The sequence below is a fragment of the Meriones unguiculatus genome, chromosome 2 (genome assembly GCF_030254825.1).
Source record: "Meriones unguiculatus strain TT.TT164.6M chromosome 2, Bangor_MerUng_6.1, whole genome shotgun sequence".
Lineage (NCBI taxonomy): Eukaryota > Metazoa > Chordata > Mammalia > Rodentia > Muridae > Meriones > Meriones unguiculatus.
Genome location: NC_083350.1, coordinates 21,753,869 through 21,768,863, shown reverse-complemented (window position 1 = coordinate 21,768,863; position 14,995 = coordinate 21,753,869). Strand labels below are relative to the sequence as shown.

The 14,995-nt window shown below is 38.7% G+C and overlaps 1 protein-coding gene across 2 annotated transcripts in view; it reads right to left on the bottom strand.

Annotated features, from left to right (window-relative positions):
• Positions 1 to 241: 241 nt before the first annotated feature.
• The window catches only part of Ptpn2 (protein tyrosine phosphatase non-receptor type 2), a 72,582-nt gene continuing 57,828 nt past the window's right edge, over positions 242 to 14,995 (bottom strand). The window contains exons 7-11 of one of the 2 annotated variants that reach the window (XM_060377127.1): positions 13,087 to 13,239; positions 10,799 to 10,965; positions 7,400 to 7,501; positions 4,568 to 4,610; positions 242 to 600 (exon numbers count right to left, since the gene is read on the bottom strand). In XM_060377127.1, the coding sequence (XP_060233110.1) occupies positions 538 to 600; positions 4,568 to 4,610; positions 7,400 to 7,501; positions 10,799 to 10,965; positions 13,087 to 13,239 (528 nt within the window). In that variant the 3' untranslated portion in view covers positions 242 to 537. The remainder of the gene's footprint in view (positions 601 to 4,567; positions 4,611 to 7,399; positions 7,502 to 10,798; positions 10,966 to 13,086; positions 13,240 to 14,995) is intronic. The other variant, XM_021659519.2, reaches the window with a different exon arrangement.

Sequence of the window (14,995 nt, the reverse complement as noted above, 5' to 3'; positions counted from 1 at the left end):
CATGAAGGTCAGTGCCCTAAGTGACAAGGGCAATGCTACAAGTTTTCTGTTGTTGCTTGCCTAATTTGTACTAATTAGGATAAAAAATACTGAAGGGTAGTTGAAGGTGACCTGTATTTCGAACCAATTTGAACTTCAATGCCAATTTCTAGCTATAAGAAAACTTGAGTAAACCCATGAGAAAGTAATCACTATTTGAATTACAGCTGTCCTGAGATGACACACACACAAACCAGCATAGTCTATTTAATAAAAATATTTAATGCTGCCAAAAAGTATAAAAATACATTAGGAATGGCAGTACAATACAAAGAAGTCTCTCCTAATTTATTTCTTTTACATCTTTCTACATTTCATACATATGTTAAAAAACAATACATCAAATTAAAGGGTTTGCGAGTCTTCTGCTGGTGGCTTTCTTCATCCCCTGGATGTAAAGCTTACTTTGTAAACAACTTGTGAGGCAATCTACAGGGTTAGCAAGCCTCACTTTAGTTTCCGGAGTGGGCTTCGGCTCTTGCTTTGCACATCAAAGGTTCAAAATTTATAGCTGCAGAATAGTCTCAAGTCATGAACATTTAGGTGTCTGTCAGTCTTGGCCTAAAATATAAAATAAGAAGTCATCTATTCAATTCATATCCACCACACACACAGATGAACATAGACACAAACACAAAAGGACTAACACTTAACTAAAGTCAACTAAAAGCCAACACATCACATCCAGTCACACCAAGCGCTTCCCAAAGATGGATTTCCAAATGGGAGCAGTTCTGTGAGACATACTCACTTGATGTACCGTAACTCACTTCTCCAGTATTAACTCACTGAATCTTTTAGGCCAGAAATGACCTCTACATAATACGCTAAGAGACAGACAAGTTAAAAAAAAAACAATAATGTGGCCACAAGAATATAGCAAGATTTTATTGTATGTGCTAGACTTACCCATACCTTGATTTCAATGCAAAAGTCTAATCCAGTTTGGACAAGCACTGTGACACTGTCAGAAACAGTTTAGGTACAAACTTTGGGCATGAAGTTGGCTTGCACCTCTAAATCAGATTTCCGGCACTTGTGTGTTCTCCTGAAGGGTAACACTAATGATCATAACTACTAAACTAAGTAAAACGTGACACTTCAGTGCATTTTAATGCTAAAAAGAAAAAAGGAGAGAAGGCGTTTAAACAGGCAAGAGACAGAGGGAGTGACTGTGAAGAGCAACAGTCTTTGCTGACAGCTCACAATTGTTTGCCAGGAACCAAACCTTCTGAGAGGTTAAAGGTATTTTCATTTTTGCAACAACTCCCCACTCATTCTCTCTCTTGCAGTCACACAAGCTACCAACAAAAATGCTTGTTACTTTTGTATCACAGCAGATCTCCACCACTTAGGCCTGCTCCCCTGCCTACTCCCTTGTGCCTCTAAATGCAGGCAGCTCTACCAAGCACCTGTGGTGGTCTACGAAGTTTGATTTTCCAACACGGATTTCTACAGTGTTGTCATTAGGAAACCATACTCTTTAGCTATCAATGGGTCACAGAAAAACCATGATGCTTGTTTAAGACTCCAGAACCTGGGACCGAACAGCTGGTTCTAACTAGGCAGAATGTGTTACACTGTGACATAGAGGTGCTCTGGTAGGGAAACTTTCTAGTACTCCATTACTGCAGTGTTTTAAAAGGAATTTTTCCCTCCTCCATTTAAAAACAATTTATTTGGACTTTTAGTTAAAAGTGGGCTGTCGATGTCTACTATTTCGCCACTTAAATATCTGGTTTAATTAAATACTTGGAATAAAGAACAGTGGTGTGACATATGAGAAAAGCCGGAGTCTACATTTAGGTACTGAAACCACAGCCTGGAATTTACATCTCAGCTTTATCTGTATAAGCTGGGTGATCTCATCTGAAAATAAGGGTGGTATCATCTAAAGTGTCATGAGCCTAAATTTAGAATAAGTATTTAAAATGGCTAGCAAAACTGCAGATGTTCAGCATACACATCGTTACCTTTTCCTAGTGTTTGTTAAATAATACACTTACCAAGAACAATACATTTGCCATTTAACAACAGACTGTGGTTTTTAGAATTCATTATTTTTGTCTTTGCAAATATTATTTAAGGGTAACAAATTAAACGGAAACCACTGGAATAGCTTCCAGAAGATGACTTTATTTGTAAAACTATAAAGATAAATGGGCTTCTCAGATAATACAATTATATTCACTTGAATGGATCTTCACCATTTTATTTCTAATAAGGCAAAAATAAAATGGATTCACCAAATCAAGCAATGGGCTACATGGGTACCCTGGATGTCAGCTGTCTCCATGCTGCAGAGGCAAATGCTAGAGTGTTCTTCCTTCCATGGTAGAGGGAAAATCATACTGCATTAAAAGTTGCTTAAGTTTACACTAGCATCCTACTGAGATCATCCAAAGCTAATAGCAGTGAGCCAAGCATGCTTTAAAAGAACTTACCTAGGCTTCCTCTCCTGAACTTTCCAAACTCAAAGACATTTTAAAATAGTCATTTAAAATATCGACAGCATCATGGGTCTGATAAATCTATGCCTAATGAGTGACTAAAAAGAATAATTCGATGCTTCTTAAAAGTGGTCTCTGTAAAGAAAAAGATAAAAAAATTCCCATGCAATTCTCCTTGCAGCCAGCAGTCCCAAACAAAACAGGGAAATGTAAAAACAGATGGTGTTCATGTAGACCCTATAGGTGATGACTTCACTCCTCACTGCTCATAGTCCACTGTGAACTTTACAATCAAGGTCCAAAGTCAGAACTCGTTCTCTAGACAGACTGCCCAGAAATGGTGTCGGCCTACACAAAGCTCGTTAGGCAGGTCCAAGCCTCAAGTTCTGCTTGCACTGGTGATGACACTGTGCTGGGACAGTGACACCAGGAAAAAAACAAAAAAACAAAACACACAACCAGCAAAGAACAATGGTCTTCCTGTAGCCATAGCTGGGAGAAAGCACTTGTGCAAGATGGCTTGAAACTATAGAGCTGAGGAAGGAAAACCACCAGCTGTAGAGCAAGCCCTCTGACTGGGGACTGGCTTCCTGGCAGAACAGGAATGGAGGACACAAACTGAGTTTCTCCTTCCATGCTCAAGGGGACAATTATAGACAGCTGTTATTCCAGGTGTAATGCGGTGGACCCTGTGGCGTTGCCACCTGGTAAAAACAAAAAACCAGCATGAGGAAGAAATGGTATTCAACCCAAACAAGTGAGTACAAGGAAAGAGTGAATGGAGCTGGTCTCCTCTGGAGCAAGCCATTGCCAATGACTAAGGCCTGCGTTTCAAGTTATGAGGTGACAAATTTAATGAAGAAGAACATTTCTGTTTTGGAGGGAAAAAAGTATATACAAGATTCTATGACAAAGCTATATAAAGAAGTCTCAAACATAACACTTTATTAGCTGTTGGTATATAAATTAAAGATGTACATTTCTGTTGGCACTTAGTTCCAAACTGTGAACAGATGGCTCACACTTAGCCAGATGAAGGCCCTAAAGAGCCCTTCCTTCCTACCAGACAACAGACTACACAGAATCTATGCCACAGCTACACACGCCACTCATCAGGAAAGAAGGATGGACCAAGCCTGACACCTTATCTGACATTAAAAAAAACAGGCAATACATCTAGGGGAGTCTGCTTTACAACTACAGTTTTAAAACAGTCTCCTCAAGCTTTACATCTGAAAGCTGTGTGTGCAGTAGCATGTGACTGTGGTGGGAGCTACCCAACAGGCTCAGGAGGATGATCATCTGAGCTGAGGAGTTTAGGGCCAGCCTTGGCCAACAGCAAGGCATTATCTCAACACACAAACAATAAATGAATAAATAAACCTACCCAATAACAACCACAAATAAAGATTTCTGCTAGCAAAAACATTAAGGCAATGTAGATTTTTAGACTGTGCAATGACTTGATGGGCATATCTGGCAATGTAAATTCATTAAGACTTGTATGCAATGGGGAAAAAAATGTACTTTTAGTACCATCAGGTTCCAGTCTCTGTGTAGAATCTAGCCTAGACAGAGGTGCATTTTAAAGGAATCAGCTGCAGTCCTGTTATACAGAAAATGGTACCACCACCCTAGGAACTGGTGCTAAAAGCAAAGGAAGTGATGTGAAAACTAGAGAGTTGCTCCATGTCATAAAGGGTGGGACATAGCTCTAAATTCATACCATCAACTTCAGTTCATTTAAGACAAAGGAACAACCAAGTGCAGGTAAGATGAGCTCTGGAATAGGACTCTTCCCTCTGATGCAACTGTAAAGCATAGCTGTTTGAACAGACTGATTAATACATGCTTTCACTTTTTCTTTTCACGTTCACTCTTTGACACAAAAGCTAACACATAATGGAAAGGATAAAAAGACAGAAGAACCAAGACACAGGAAGCTTGAAAAATGTGTAAAGTCTCTGCTGACCATGAGAAATGGTCTTTACATATACACAAATTTAAAGAGCTATATTTTTACATTTTATGTTTGAGCAAGCATGAACAGAAATTAGTAGGCAGAAGTAAAACAGTACCTGGTTAACTGTGGAAAGGAATACATAACCACAAGCGTGACCACTGATTACGGCATTAAAGCAAGGCAGGAAGAGAAAGGAATTAAGGATTCTTCTCAGTAAATAGTAAGCCCCTTTAAAAATACCTTTTCCCGATTCATTAAGAAAACAATCTGATTCAAGCAAACTATTATTCCCAAATTGGTTAAACTCAGTAAATACCACTGACTGACACAAGTATGTAAAGACGCAGAACCAAAGACTGCTCACTTGCCCTCTCTGGATAGCACACAAGATGGTGTGGTGTCTCAGTAGCACAGCTCATGCCCTACACGGCCAGAATGATGGCCATGGGCACTGTCACTGAAAGCCATGTTTACTTAGTAAGCAGCATAAAATGTTATTTAAAGCTTCTGCTGTTAAAACTCATCCTTAAAGATCTGCTCAGAGGAGAAAGAAGACAGGCTGTGATGAAGGGCACTGAGGATTCACTACACCAAATGTGTTCTCAGAAGCACTAAGCATATACCACCAAAAGGCAGGAAGAGCAGTGCCCAATGCCATCTCTAGAAGGCGTATCTTTCCAGGAAAGGACTCGGTGAGGCCTTATCAGTATTTTCTCCTAAGTAGTTGTTCAAGCTGAGGCTATATTCAATTGGATTCCTTTCTTGTAAGACTGGGTCTCAATGTACATCACTGGCTGGCTGGAACTTGTTATGCAGACCAAGCTAGCCTGGAACTCACAGGAATCTACCTGTGTTGGCCTCCTTAACGCTGGCACTAAAGGTGTGTGTCACCTCATCCAGCTTCAACTGGAATTTTAAAAAGGTAACATACTACATTTTGAAAAAACAAGCCAATAAATGTTAGAAAGCTCAAACCGATGACTATCTAATTCCTAAAGCCTAAGGGTCTTAATGTTTAAACATAGGTTTAATACAAACAGATAAAAGGAAACATCCTGTTTACCTGCTCTCCATTTCAAAGTTACAGGACAGTAATAGTGAATCAAGAAACAGACATGCACTACATAATCTTATTTAGTATGTAATACCACCTGTATCCCGATTTCAGACTTTAACACATTAAAGACTGCTTCTCAAGGCCATTCACAATTCCTAGCTATACCTATAATTTTCAAAGTGCAATAAAATTAACTGTCTCATTTAGAGTAATTAAGCCTTGCAATGCACTCTTACACAATATATAAAAAGATGAAATGGAGTGGTTTGGGATCTTTCCACCACTTGGGTGATTTTCCTAAAATCCAAAGCACAGAGTTTGAACCACCAAAACCCTATTAGTGGTTTATACTTTAAAAATACTCATTACAAAGGTGAGGGACAATGTAAGTTTGTAAACCATCATACTATTTATTGAACTTAGAAAGAAATTAATTTTTTTTTTTTTTTTTACTTCAAAATTTCAGTCTAGTGAGCTGAAATCGTAAGTATAAAACACTGGTGCCTTTTCCTTACTAGTCATAATTTATCTCACATGGGTAATTACATTAACATTTTCACACACACACACACACAAAGAACAGTGTAAGTCATGCATGGGTTTTACTTTACAGAAATCAATTTCTTTTCTTCAGTTTTTGAGACAGTGTTTCTTGTAGTCCTGGCAGGCCCCAAATTCTGGGGCTGGCTATGTAGTTGAAGCTGGCCTTGAACTTGTGATCCTTCGGCCTCTATCTCCCAAGTGCTGAGATTACAGGTTTGTGTCATCAAATATGGCTAAGAACCAATTTCTTATTCTTGGTATTTTCTGATCTCACCTCTACCATATCTTTTTTTACTTTCACTTTTAAAGATAGGAACTTGCTATGTAGTTCTGGCTGGCTTCAAACTTTTAAACTCTTACCTTATCTTCCTGAGTGCTGTGTTTACCATCATATCCTGCAGAAACTATTTTTTTTCTAAGTTGTTTTTTAACTAAGCCATGACCAACGGTCACTTGACTATCCCAGAAAGAATTTCCTTCAATGACATGTTTAGAAAAATTTCATTTGTTTTTTCTCTTTTAAAATAAGATAAATCATAAAATACAAAAGAAATAAAAATGTGTAGTAGAACTAGCTTGCTTATAGTTTCAACTGCCACTATCAAACTTCTGTTTCAGAAAGGGAAAATGTATCCAGTATACAATTGAGTCAACATACAATTTATTTTTCTATGGTAACAGATTTTCAAATTGAACTTTTAAAAAGTACATTTAACTACAAAAGTAAGATTAAATAGGTACTTATAAAATATATTTACCCTAAAATGGTTAAGCATATAAAGTTGTAATGCCCATTTCAACAGTACATTACACATTACATACATTACATTACTTAAAGAATATTTTCTTTCCATTAATAATGTAGAAAAAAACCCACAATGTTTATTGCTTATATCAAGTGCAGGTTAATATCCAGAAAGCCTCCAAAAGCCAATCCTTGTGATATAGGATTTCTCAGTACTGGTCAGTGAAACAGGGTGCTCGAGATGTATGAACACAGCTGTAAGATGTAACAGTTTCAACAAGCAATTTGTCTTTATTTCGAGCCATTGACAGTTTGGGTCTCAGAGGAACCTGCAGTGATGAGTCCTGAGATGCTGGGCTGTGACTGTGAATATCCCTTATCTGGTTGATGTCTATTCTAGCGCAACGATTTTGGGGTATGAAGCATGTGCTAACAAACCCTCGAGATTAGTGCGCCACTGTCAGCTACTAGTGCAGAAAGGTGCTGGGGAAAACTATTTATAGGTGCTTTACTGAAAAAACAGTGTCCAGCCAACCAAAAAGCCAACAAAAATGACTGACACAAACCCCAACTTAGTGAGAAAAGGTTGCCAATATAACCACCTTTTTCTTTTTCGTTCAGTTTCATTTAGCCTCTGTTTCATCTGCTGCACCTTCTGAGCTGTAGTAGCCTTTCTGTCCTCTCGGATACGTTTCCGCAGAATACTGTGAACAGACAGAAACAAGTGAGTGTCTGCACGGCAGCCCTTAATTACAATGACACTGTAGCCTGGCCACCAACAAAACCATGGACATTCATGCATTTTTCATCTCACTTAAACAGTGTAGTAATAATGGAAAAAGGCCAAACTGTTGCAAATGGCCAGTGGCGCGCTGGAAGTTCAGGTACAATTTCTGGCATAATTATGGTAACACTTCAACAGAACCTGAAGGTGAGTCAGATACTTCTTCAGCTGTCTACTCACTCCTTTTCCTGTGCTCTCCTCCTTTCCCTCCCTCTCTCTTCCCAAACAGCTGAGAGGGGACAGACTAGAGATTCTCCCGCATCTCATTCTCTTGTGTGACAACATATGGAAACTCAGAGTCCTTTAACAAATGCTAGTGACCATTTCTATGAATGCTCTGTCTGGAGGGTGCCCATTCTTCCATCTGACCATACAAACTTCTAGTGTCTATTTTCCTGTCCAACCATAAAATTTTGTTTCAGCCAAAGTTCACTGACATCCAAGGCAATTAATCCTGGGACTCACAAAAAAAAAAAAAAAGGGCAATGTTAACATATCAGCCACCAACCCTCTTCCTCTAGGGGAAAAAAAAAAAAAAAGAATCACAAAATCCATCTCTTTTTCACTTACAGTATGTGTGAAAGCAAATGCCTGACCAGCCTCAGTCCTGGCAGTAATTTTTTAAGTCACAGCTTTTAACATGCATCCTGATTTAAAAAAAAAATCTTGACTGACTCTTCAGTGTCTACTAGATCACAAGACCTTTTCTGGTCAACATGTTTAACCTGAATCTAGTCAAGAAGAATGACAATTAGAGAAATCCAAACTATGACACATTCTAAAAGATCATATGGCAAGCGAAGCAGAAGAAAGTAGGGAAACTGTTCTGACTAAGGACAACAAAACTTCACCTCAATCAGATACAAGCATGAGCCCTAACAAGATCTAAGATTAATTATTTACTCTTAGAGAGCGGATCTCATTACATAAGCTTGGCTATCCTTAAACTTGAGATTCTCCTGCCTCAGCCTTCTGAGTGCTTTGGATACAGGTGTACAGCTGTGAATTTCATTTTTAATTATTGTAGTTTTGTGTATGAGAGGTGGGGAAGGAGGGAGAGAAGGAGAGAAGTGGGAAGGAAGAAACCTGCAGAGGTCAGGACACTGAGAAGTTGGGTAATCTCCCTAAAAGATCATCCCCACTGTAAAACAGTGGGATGCAGTGATCAAAATTAGGTTATCAGGCTTTTATTTGTTGGCCATCATTTTTTTTTTAAAACAAAAAACGAAAAAACAAGTCTCCAGGCTAGCCTCAAATTCAGTATGTAGCCAAGGCTGACCTTGAACTTCTGATCCTCCTGCTTCCTCCTCTCTCAAGTGTTGATGTTCTACATGTTCCGGGCATGTCCATTTTTTTTAATGTGGTGTAACTCAGGGTTTTACGGCAAGCCAGATAAGCACGCTACCAACTGAAAACAACTTTAAATTACTTTCATTTTTATGTGCACTGATGTTTTGCCTACATGTATGTCTGTGGGATGGTGCCAGATCCACTAAAACTGGAGTTATAGACAGTTGTGAGCTACCATGTAGGTGCTGGTACTTGAACCTGAGTCCTCTGAAAGAGCAGCCAACTGCTTTAACCACTGAGCCATCTCTCCAGCCTCTAGACTGGATTAATTTAGTAAGGATTTGTTAACTGGGCCATTGTTTCACCCTCGTAATATGTGTGAGTATATGAGGACTGTGTGTGCATATCTTGCTAGGTCCTATGGCGGTTTGCCTGTCTTTTTCTTATTACTTATTACACTTTTTATAGTTTGCTTGTCTTTTCTTATTACTTATTATTTCTTATGACGGTGCCTTTGCCCGTGTGAACTCTTGTCAAAATGTTTCCTTCTGAGTTGGAAAAGTTATTTGCTAAAATTTGCTCTAGGAACTGAAAATATAGCTATCACAACAACTGGGAATGCAATGTATACACAAAAAGACCCAAGAGTACCAATAAGGGAGTCAGACTGCTATGTGCACATATTTTCTTTTGCCAGGAGCCCAAAAGCAACAACCTTTAAACTTGTGCTGGTTGTCTAAAACTACTAAATAAGAAGTTAAGTTGCTACACTAAAATTGTCATTAATGTATAAAGGCAAATGTAACTAAATATTGAAATGTTAGCTTTTATAAAATTCAAGAAAACAATTTTTTTTTCCTGATGCTAAGGACTGATCCCAGGGCCCTGTATATATTGTCACTGAGCTATACCCTCAGTCCCAGGGAGGTGAACTTTGACTACTTTCATGGGACAACTCGGACCCTAGTCTTACAAATACAACATAACATTATCCACAATAAAAGACATAAAAGAGAGAAAGAAAATAGAGTCATCAGAAAAAGAAGTAAAAGAGATCTCATTCACCCACTAGGATACTAGCTTCCCAATGTGCGTATAAAATGCTGTAGTCCTACAGTTAAGTGTTTTATGTAATTCTGGAGAAAAGTGTTCCATGGTGGAACTACATTTAGGTATTTTATAGTTTTATTAAAGTCATGTTGACAATTATACCTATAATACGAATACTTAGAAATTACACATGTTCACTTACACTTTCATTTTCTATATTATACTATTTATCTTATCACCTAATTATAGTTACTTCTGTACACAAGCAGTACTGTTTCTTTAAATTTATAACTATTATGTTTTCAAAACTTTATTTGTTGGGGCTGGAGAGATGGCTCAGTAGTTAAGAACACTTGTTCTTGCAAATGGACCAGGTTGGATTTCCAACACTCACTTGATAGCTCACAACTGTCTGTAACTCCAGTTTAAGGGAATGAGGCACCCGCCTCTGGCGTCTGTGAGTACCAGGCACACATGTGGTGCACATGCAGCCCAAACACTCATAAATGGAAAATAAATAAATCTTAAAAAAATAAAAAAAAAAAAGCCCGAGGAGGCTAGAGGAACATTAAATCCACGGAACTGGCACTGCAGTTGGTTGTGACTCACCTGCTGTGGGTGCCGAGAACTGAACTCAGGTCCTCTAACAAAGCAGTAAGTGCTTTTACCCACAGAGTCACCTCTCCAGTGCTGTATAGGCTTTCTTAATACGACAGAAAACTCTTTGAAAATATCTATGTCCTCAAACACTATCTAAACACTTTGATATAAGTAAAAGGTCACAGTAACTGTGTAAACAAAGTGTCTAAATTATTTCATGCTTCTGAATTTACTAAACAGCCTCATCTCTCTCAGTAGGTGACTACATGGCACATACCTTTCACTGTTCTCTTCCACAGTGTCTTGCATCTTAGAAGGAAGTCCTGTTAATTTCTCATCTTCTGAACCTCTTCTCTTCCCATTGTACTTTTCAATCATTGTTCTATTGTGTGAATGATCATAAATAGGAGATAAATCTTCTTTAGAAAGTTCTCTCCACCGTTTCTAGGTAGAAAAAAAGAAATACTAAGCAATGAATTTTTTTGTTTTCTTTAAATCAGGATCTACAAATTACAATTATTCAATATAAGGCAGGGAAGAACAAGGTAAATCTAACATTGACTTTTTCCTCTGCACATATGTACACCAGCACTTGCCGGTAAACACAAACATGAACACATATGTAAAAATAATCATTCTGAGCATGGTGGTGCACACCTATAATCTGAGCACTTGGGGAAGCAGAAGCAGGGCAATCTCTATGAGTTTGAGACCAGCCCGGTCTCTACAACAGCCAGGGCTACAAAGAGAAAACTTGTCTCAAAGTAAAAAAAACAAAAAAAAACATATATAATGTATATGTCTCACATATTTTATTTTAAGGCAGATACTTGTATACAGATATTCAAAAAGTTGTGTATTTCAGATTGTTGATCTCAAGTGCCCAGCCTCTAATATATATATAGATATAGATAGATAGATAGAGATATAGATATAGTGTGTGTATATATATATATATATTATAGTCAGACCAGACATGAAGGGGGTCTTATTTCTGTTTGCATTTTAAGATCTTTAGTTCATCACATATTAAGCTGATACTTTTTGATCTTATTGTCTATAAATGTGCAATAAAAACATCTTGAGAGTAATGTCACCATTAGAATGTAAAGACTCCCCTGAGTACCTAGGTCTGCCAGAAGAACTGAAGCTATTCAAATATAAAAATAGTCTTAATTCCCACATGAAGGATTGTTAAGGGTTGTTCTGATGCTAGCCCTCAAGATTTGTGTAAACCTATCCTTATTGTGTAAACTTATCCTTGTTTTGTAAAGCTGCCTACGTCGTTATATCTGATTGGTTGATTAAACAACCTATACCTGGGCAGAATGAGGTTCAGGAGAATCATGGGTACAGACTGATAGGCGGGAGAAAGGAGGGAGGATGCCATGATGGGTTAGTGTAGAGAAGAGAAGGACCCACATGGATGAGGAGGAAGGTCTCCAATAACAGCATGAAAAGGCCCAAATAAAGAATATAAGCAAGTACCATGGGATTATGTATAAAAGGTAAACCAGATGAGGAGGATTAAGGTGGACGGCATTGGATGGGGGCTGGGAGATGGATGGTGAGGTTACTGAGCCAGCGTGGGTGAAATCTCTGCCTGGCCCAAGGTAAATAAGGCAATTATAAAATCTAACAGGTGTCTGTGTCTTATTATTTGTGACAGTGGGTTAAATAATACCGCCATGATAATCATAGGGCAAATAATAAATAACATTATACAACCCAACACTCATTTTTTTTTAATTTACTACAACAAAGGATTTTTAAAAAGATTATGTGTGTGTGTGCGTTTAGGTATGGGCATAAGACAGAAAGTGCCATTAAGAGGCCAGAGGTGTTCAACCCCCTGGAGGTGGCATTACAAATGGTTGTGAGCTGCTCAACATGAGTTCTGGGAACAGACTCAGGTCCTCTGGAAGAGCAGCAGGGACTTGTAATCACTGACCACTGAGCAACCTCCCCCACCCTCACATCAAGTTTTTACTAGAATAAAAGTTCTTATGGTTTCTTTCTCATTTATTTAAATAATTAAAAGCTTAATTCCTCTCGCATATAAAATTTTTTTATTAAATCTTGTTTCCACTTATGCTAAGTATATATACGAGTGTATGTTTTTTAAACATTTTTTTATTTTATTAATTACACTTTATTCATTTTGTATCAACCCATAGGCCCCTCCCTCTTCCCCTCCTGATCCCACCTCCCACCCTCCCTCCCCTTTCTGCATGCATGCCACTCCCCAAGTCCACTGATAGGGGGAGTGTATGTTCTTAAATTATACACACATACACACACACACACACATTTTTTTTGTTTGTTTGTTTGTTTTTCAAGTCAAGATTTCACTCTTCAGACCAGGCTGGCCTCACAGAGATCCACCTGCCTTTGCCTCCTGAGTGCTGGGATTAAAGGCGTGCCACAGCATGCCCAACACATCTCTGCCTGTTGAATGCTGGGAAATTTTATGATTTCAAGCAGCCAGCTGGATCTACCAAATTAAGGAAAGGATGAAGATTTAGATGGTGTCTGGTTATTTGACATTAATGATAGTGAGTTTACCTGTATATTTGAATCTCCTTTTATGTACTTTGCTCCTTCTATTATGGCCATATAGGAGAATCTGAGCTGGTCTGGGGTCTGAATAAGTCCCATTCGATACTTTCTCATGTTCAATAATACTTGTTTCACATTAACATCATCTCCTTTTTCCATCTGCAAGAAAGGAAAAACCAAGTTATTTGAGCCCAGAAAAGAGAAGCAATACAAGCCACTGCTCAGACCTTAGCTATGCATGGGTTCCTTCTTAAAAGAGGAATATTTTGACACAGTATGGCAACCCACAGCATTCTCACATGAATTCGCACAGGTCAGGCCATCAAAGTAGTACCTAAAGACCTCTGGGCCAACTCCAAACAATAACAACAATCTCATTTGCTCTGATCAAGTTCAGTGAAAGGAAGGATTCTTAGTTCTGACTAATACAGGGGGTAATTGCACTTTCAGTTTTTCCTCTTAATGTGGTTTATTTGTTATTGTTTTTTTTTTTTTAACAGAGTAGTAAATAACCAAGCTAGCTCTGAACTTCTCATGTACCCAAGAATGCCCTGGAACTTATGATTTTCTAGCATCTTACTCCCAAATCCTGCAACTGTAGGGCTGCACCATTATCCCAGCCGTGGCCAGGATGTGGAATATGCCTGTAACCCAGCACTCAGAAAGCAGGGCTGATTCAAGCTCAAGGCTAACTAGAGCTACATAACGAGACCTAGCTTAAAAAAAAAAAAAAAAAAAAAAAAATCATATTCTTCTCTTTCCCACTATTCAGAGGGGAGAGGGCCTCTTTCATGAGAAAACAATACTGGAGCCAAGATGGACATGTTAAGGGGAGTAATACAGTTTTTTAAATTTATTACATTTTGATTTTTTTGTGTGTGTCTGAGTATGTATGCATGTAACCTAGCAAGTACGTGGAAGTGAGGTGACAACTCAGGGAATCAGTTCTCTCTGTTAGCCGTCTGGGCCCTGGGGATAAAACTTAGGTAACTGAGCATGGCAAGCGACTTTCCCCACTGGCCATCTTACTAGGCCAAGGAGAGTGATTTTTTTTTTTTTTTTTTTTTTTTTTTAGCTCCGGGCTGGCCTTGACCACCATGGCTGAGCTCTTTTGTTTTGTTTTTCCCCAGACAGAGGTGGGCAGGAGAGTGTCATGCATCCTAGGCTAGGCTTAAATCTGCTATGCGGTTGAGGATGGCCCTCAACTTCTGATACTCCTATCTTTACTTCCCAAGTCCTGGTAGTACAGGAGTGGATAACCATGGCTGTTTACGTGCACTGCAGAATGAACCCAGAGCTTTGCACATACTAGGCAAGCAATCTATTAGGCAATTCTACATCCTCAGGTGTGATGAGAAGTATTACTTGTTTTTTAAAATGCTTTTCGCAGAAATAAACCTTTTTGCTAATTGCTCTTCTTCACCTGGTGCACACATACATCTAAGCAAAAATAAAAGGTAGAAGGGACTTAAATAAGCTGTGGCTGTGGCTGGCTGAAAAAAAAGAAAAAAAAAGTACAGCATTTGAGGTCCCATATAAGAATCTCAGGTTCAAAATTTGGAAAAAAAAAAAAAAAATCTCAGGTTCAGCACTGGACTAACACGGGGTGTCCTGATTTCATTTCTGCTGCTGTGACAGACCACGAAAGCAGCTGAGGGGGAAAGGCTTTATTTCAGTTTACAACTCCAGATGACAGCCTGTAAGTGGGAAATCAAGACATCACCTCCAATCAAGATTCGCAGCCAAAGAACTATGCTGGAGCCATGGAGGGTGTTGTATGCTAACTGGCTCACGGGTCAGTTTGTACTTATCCAGCTTTCATATATAGTTTAGAATCACCTGCCTAGGATGGTAATCCCACAGTGGGCCGGACCCTCCTACATCAATTGACAATCACGAAAGTTCCCTGCAAATA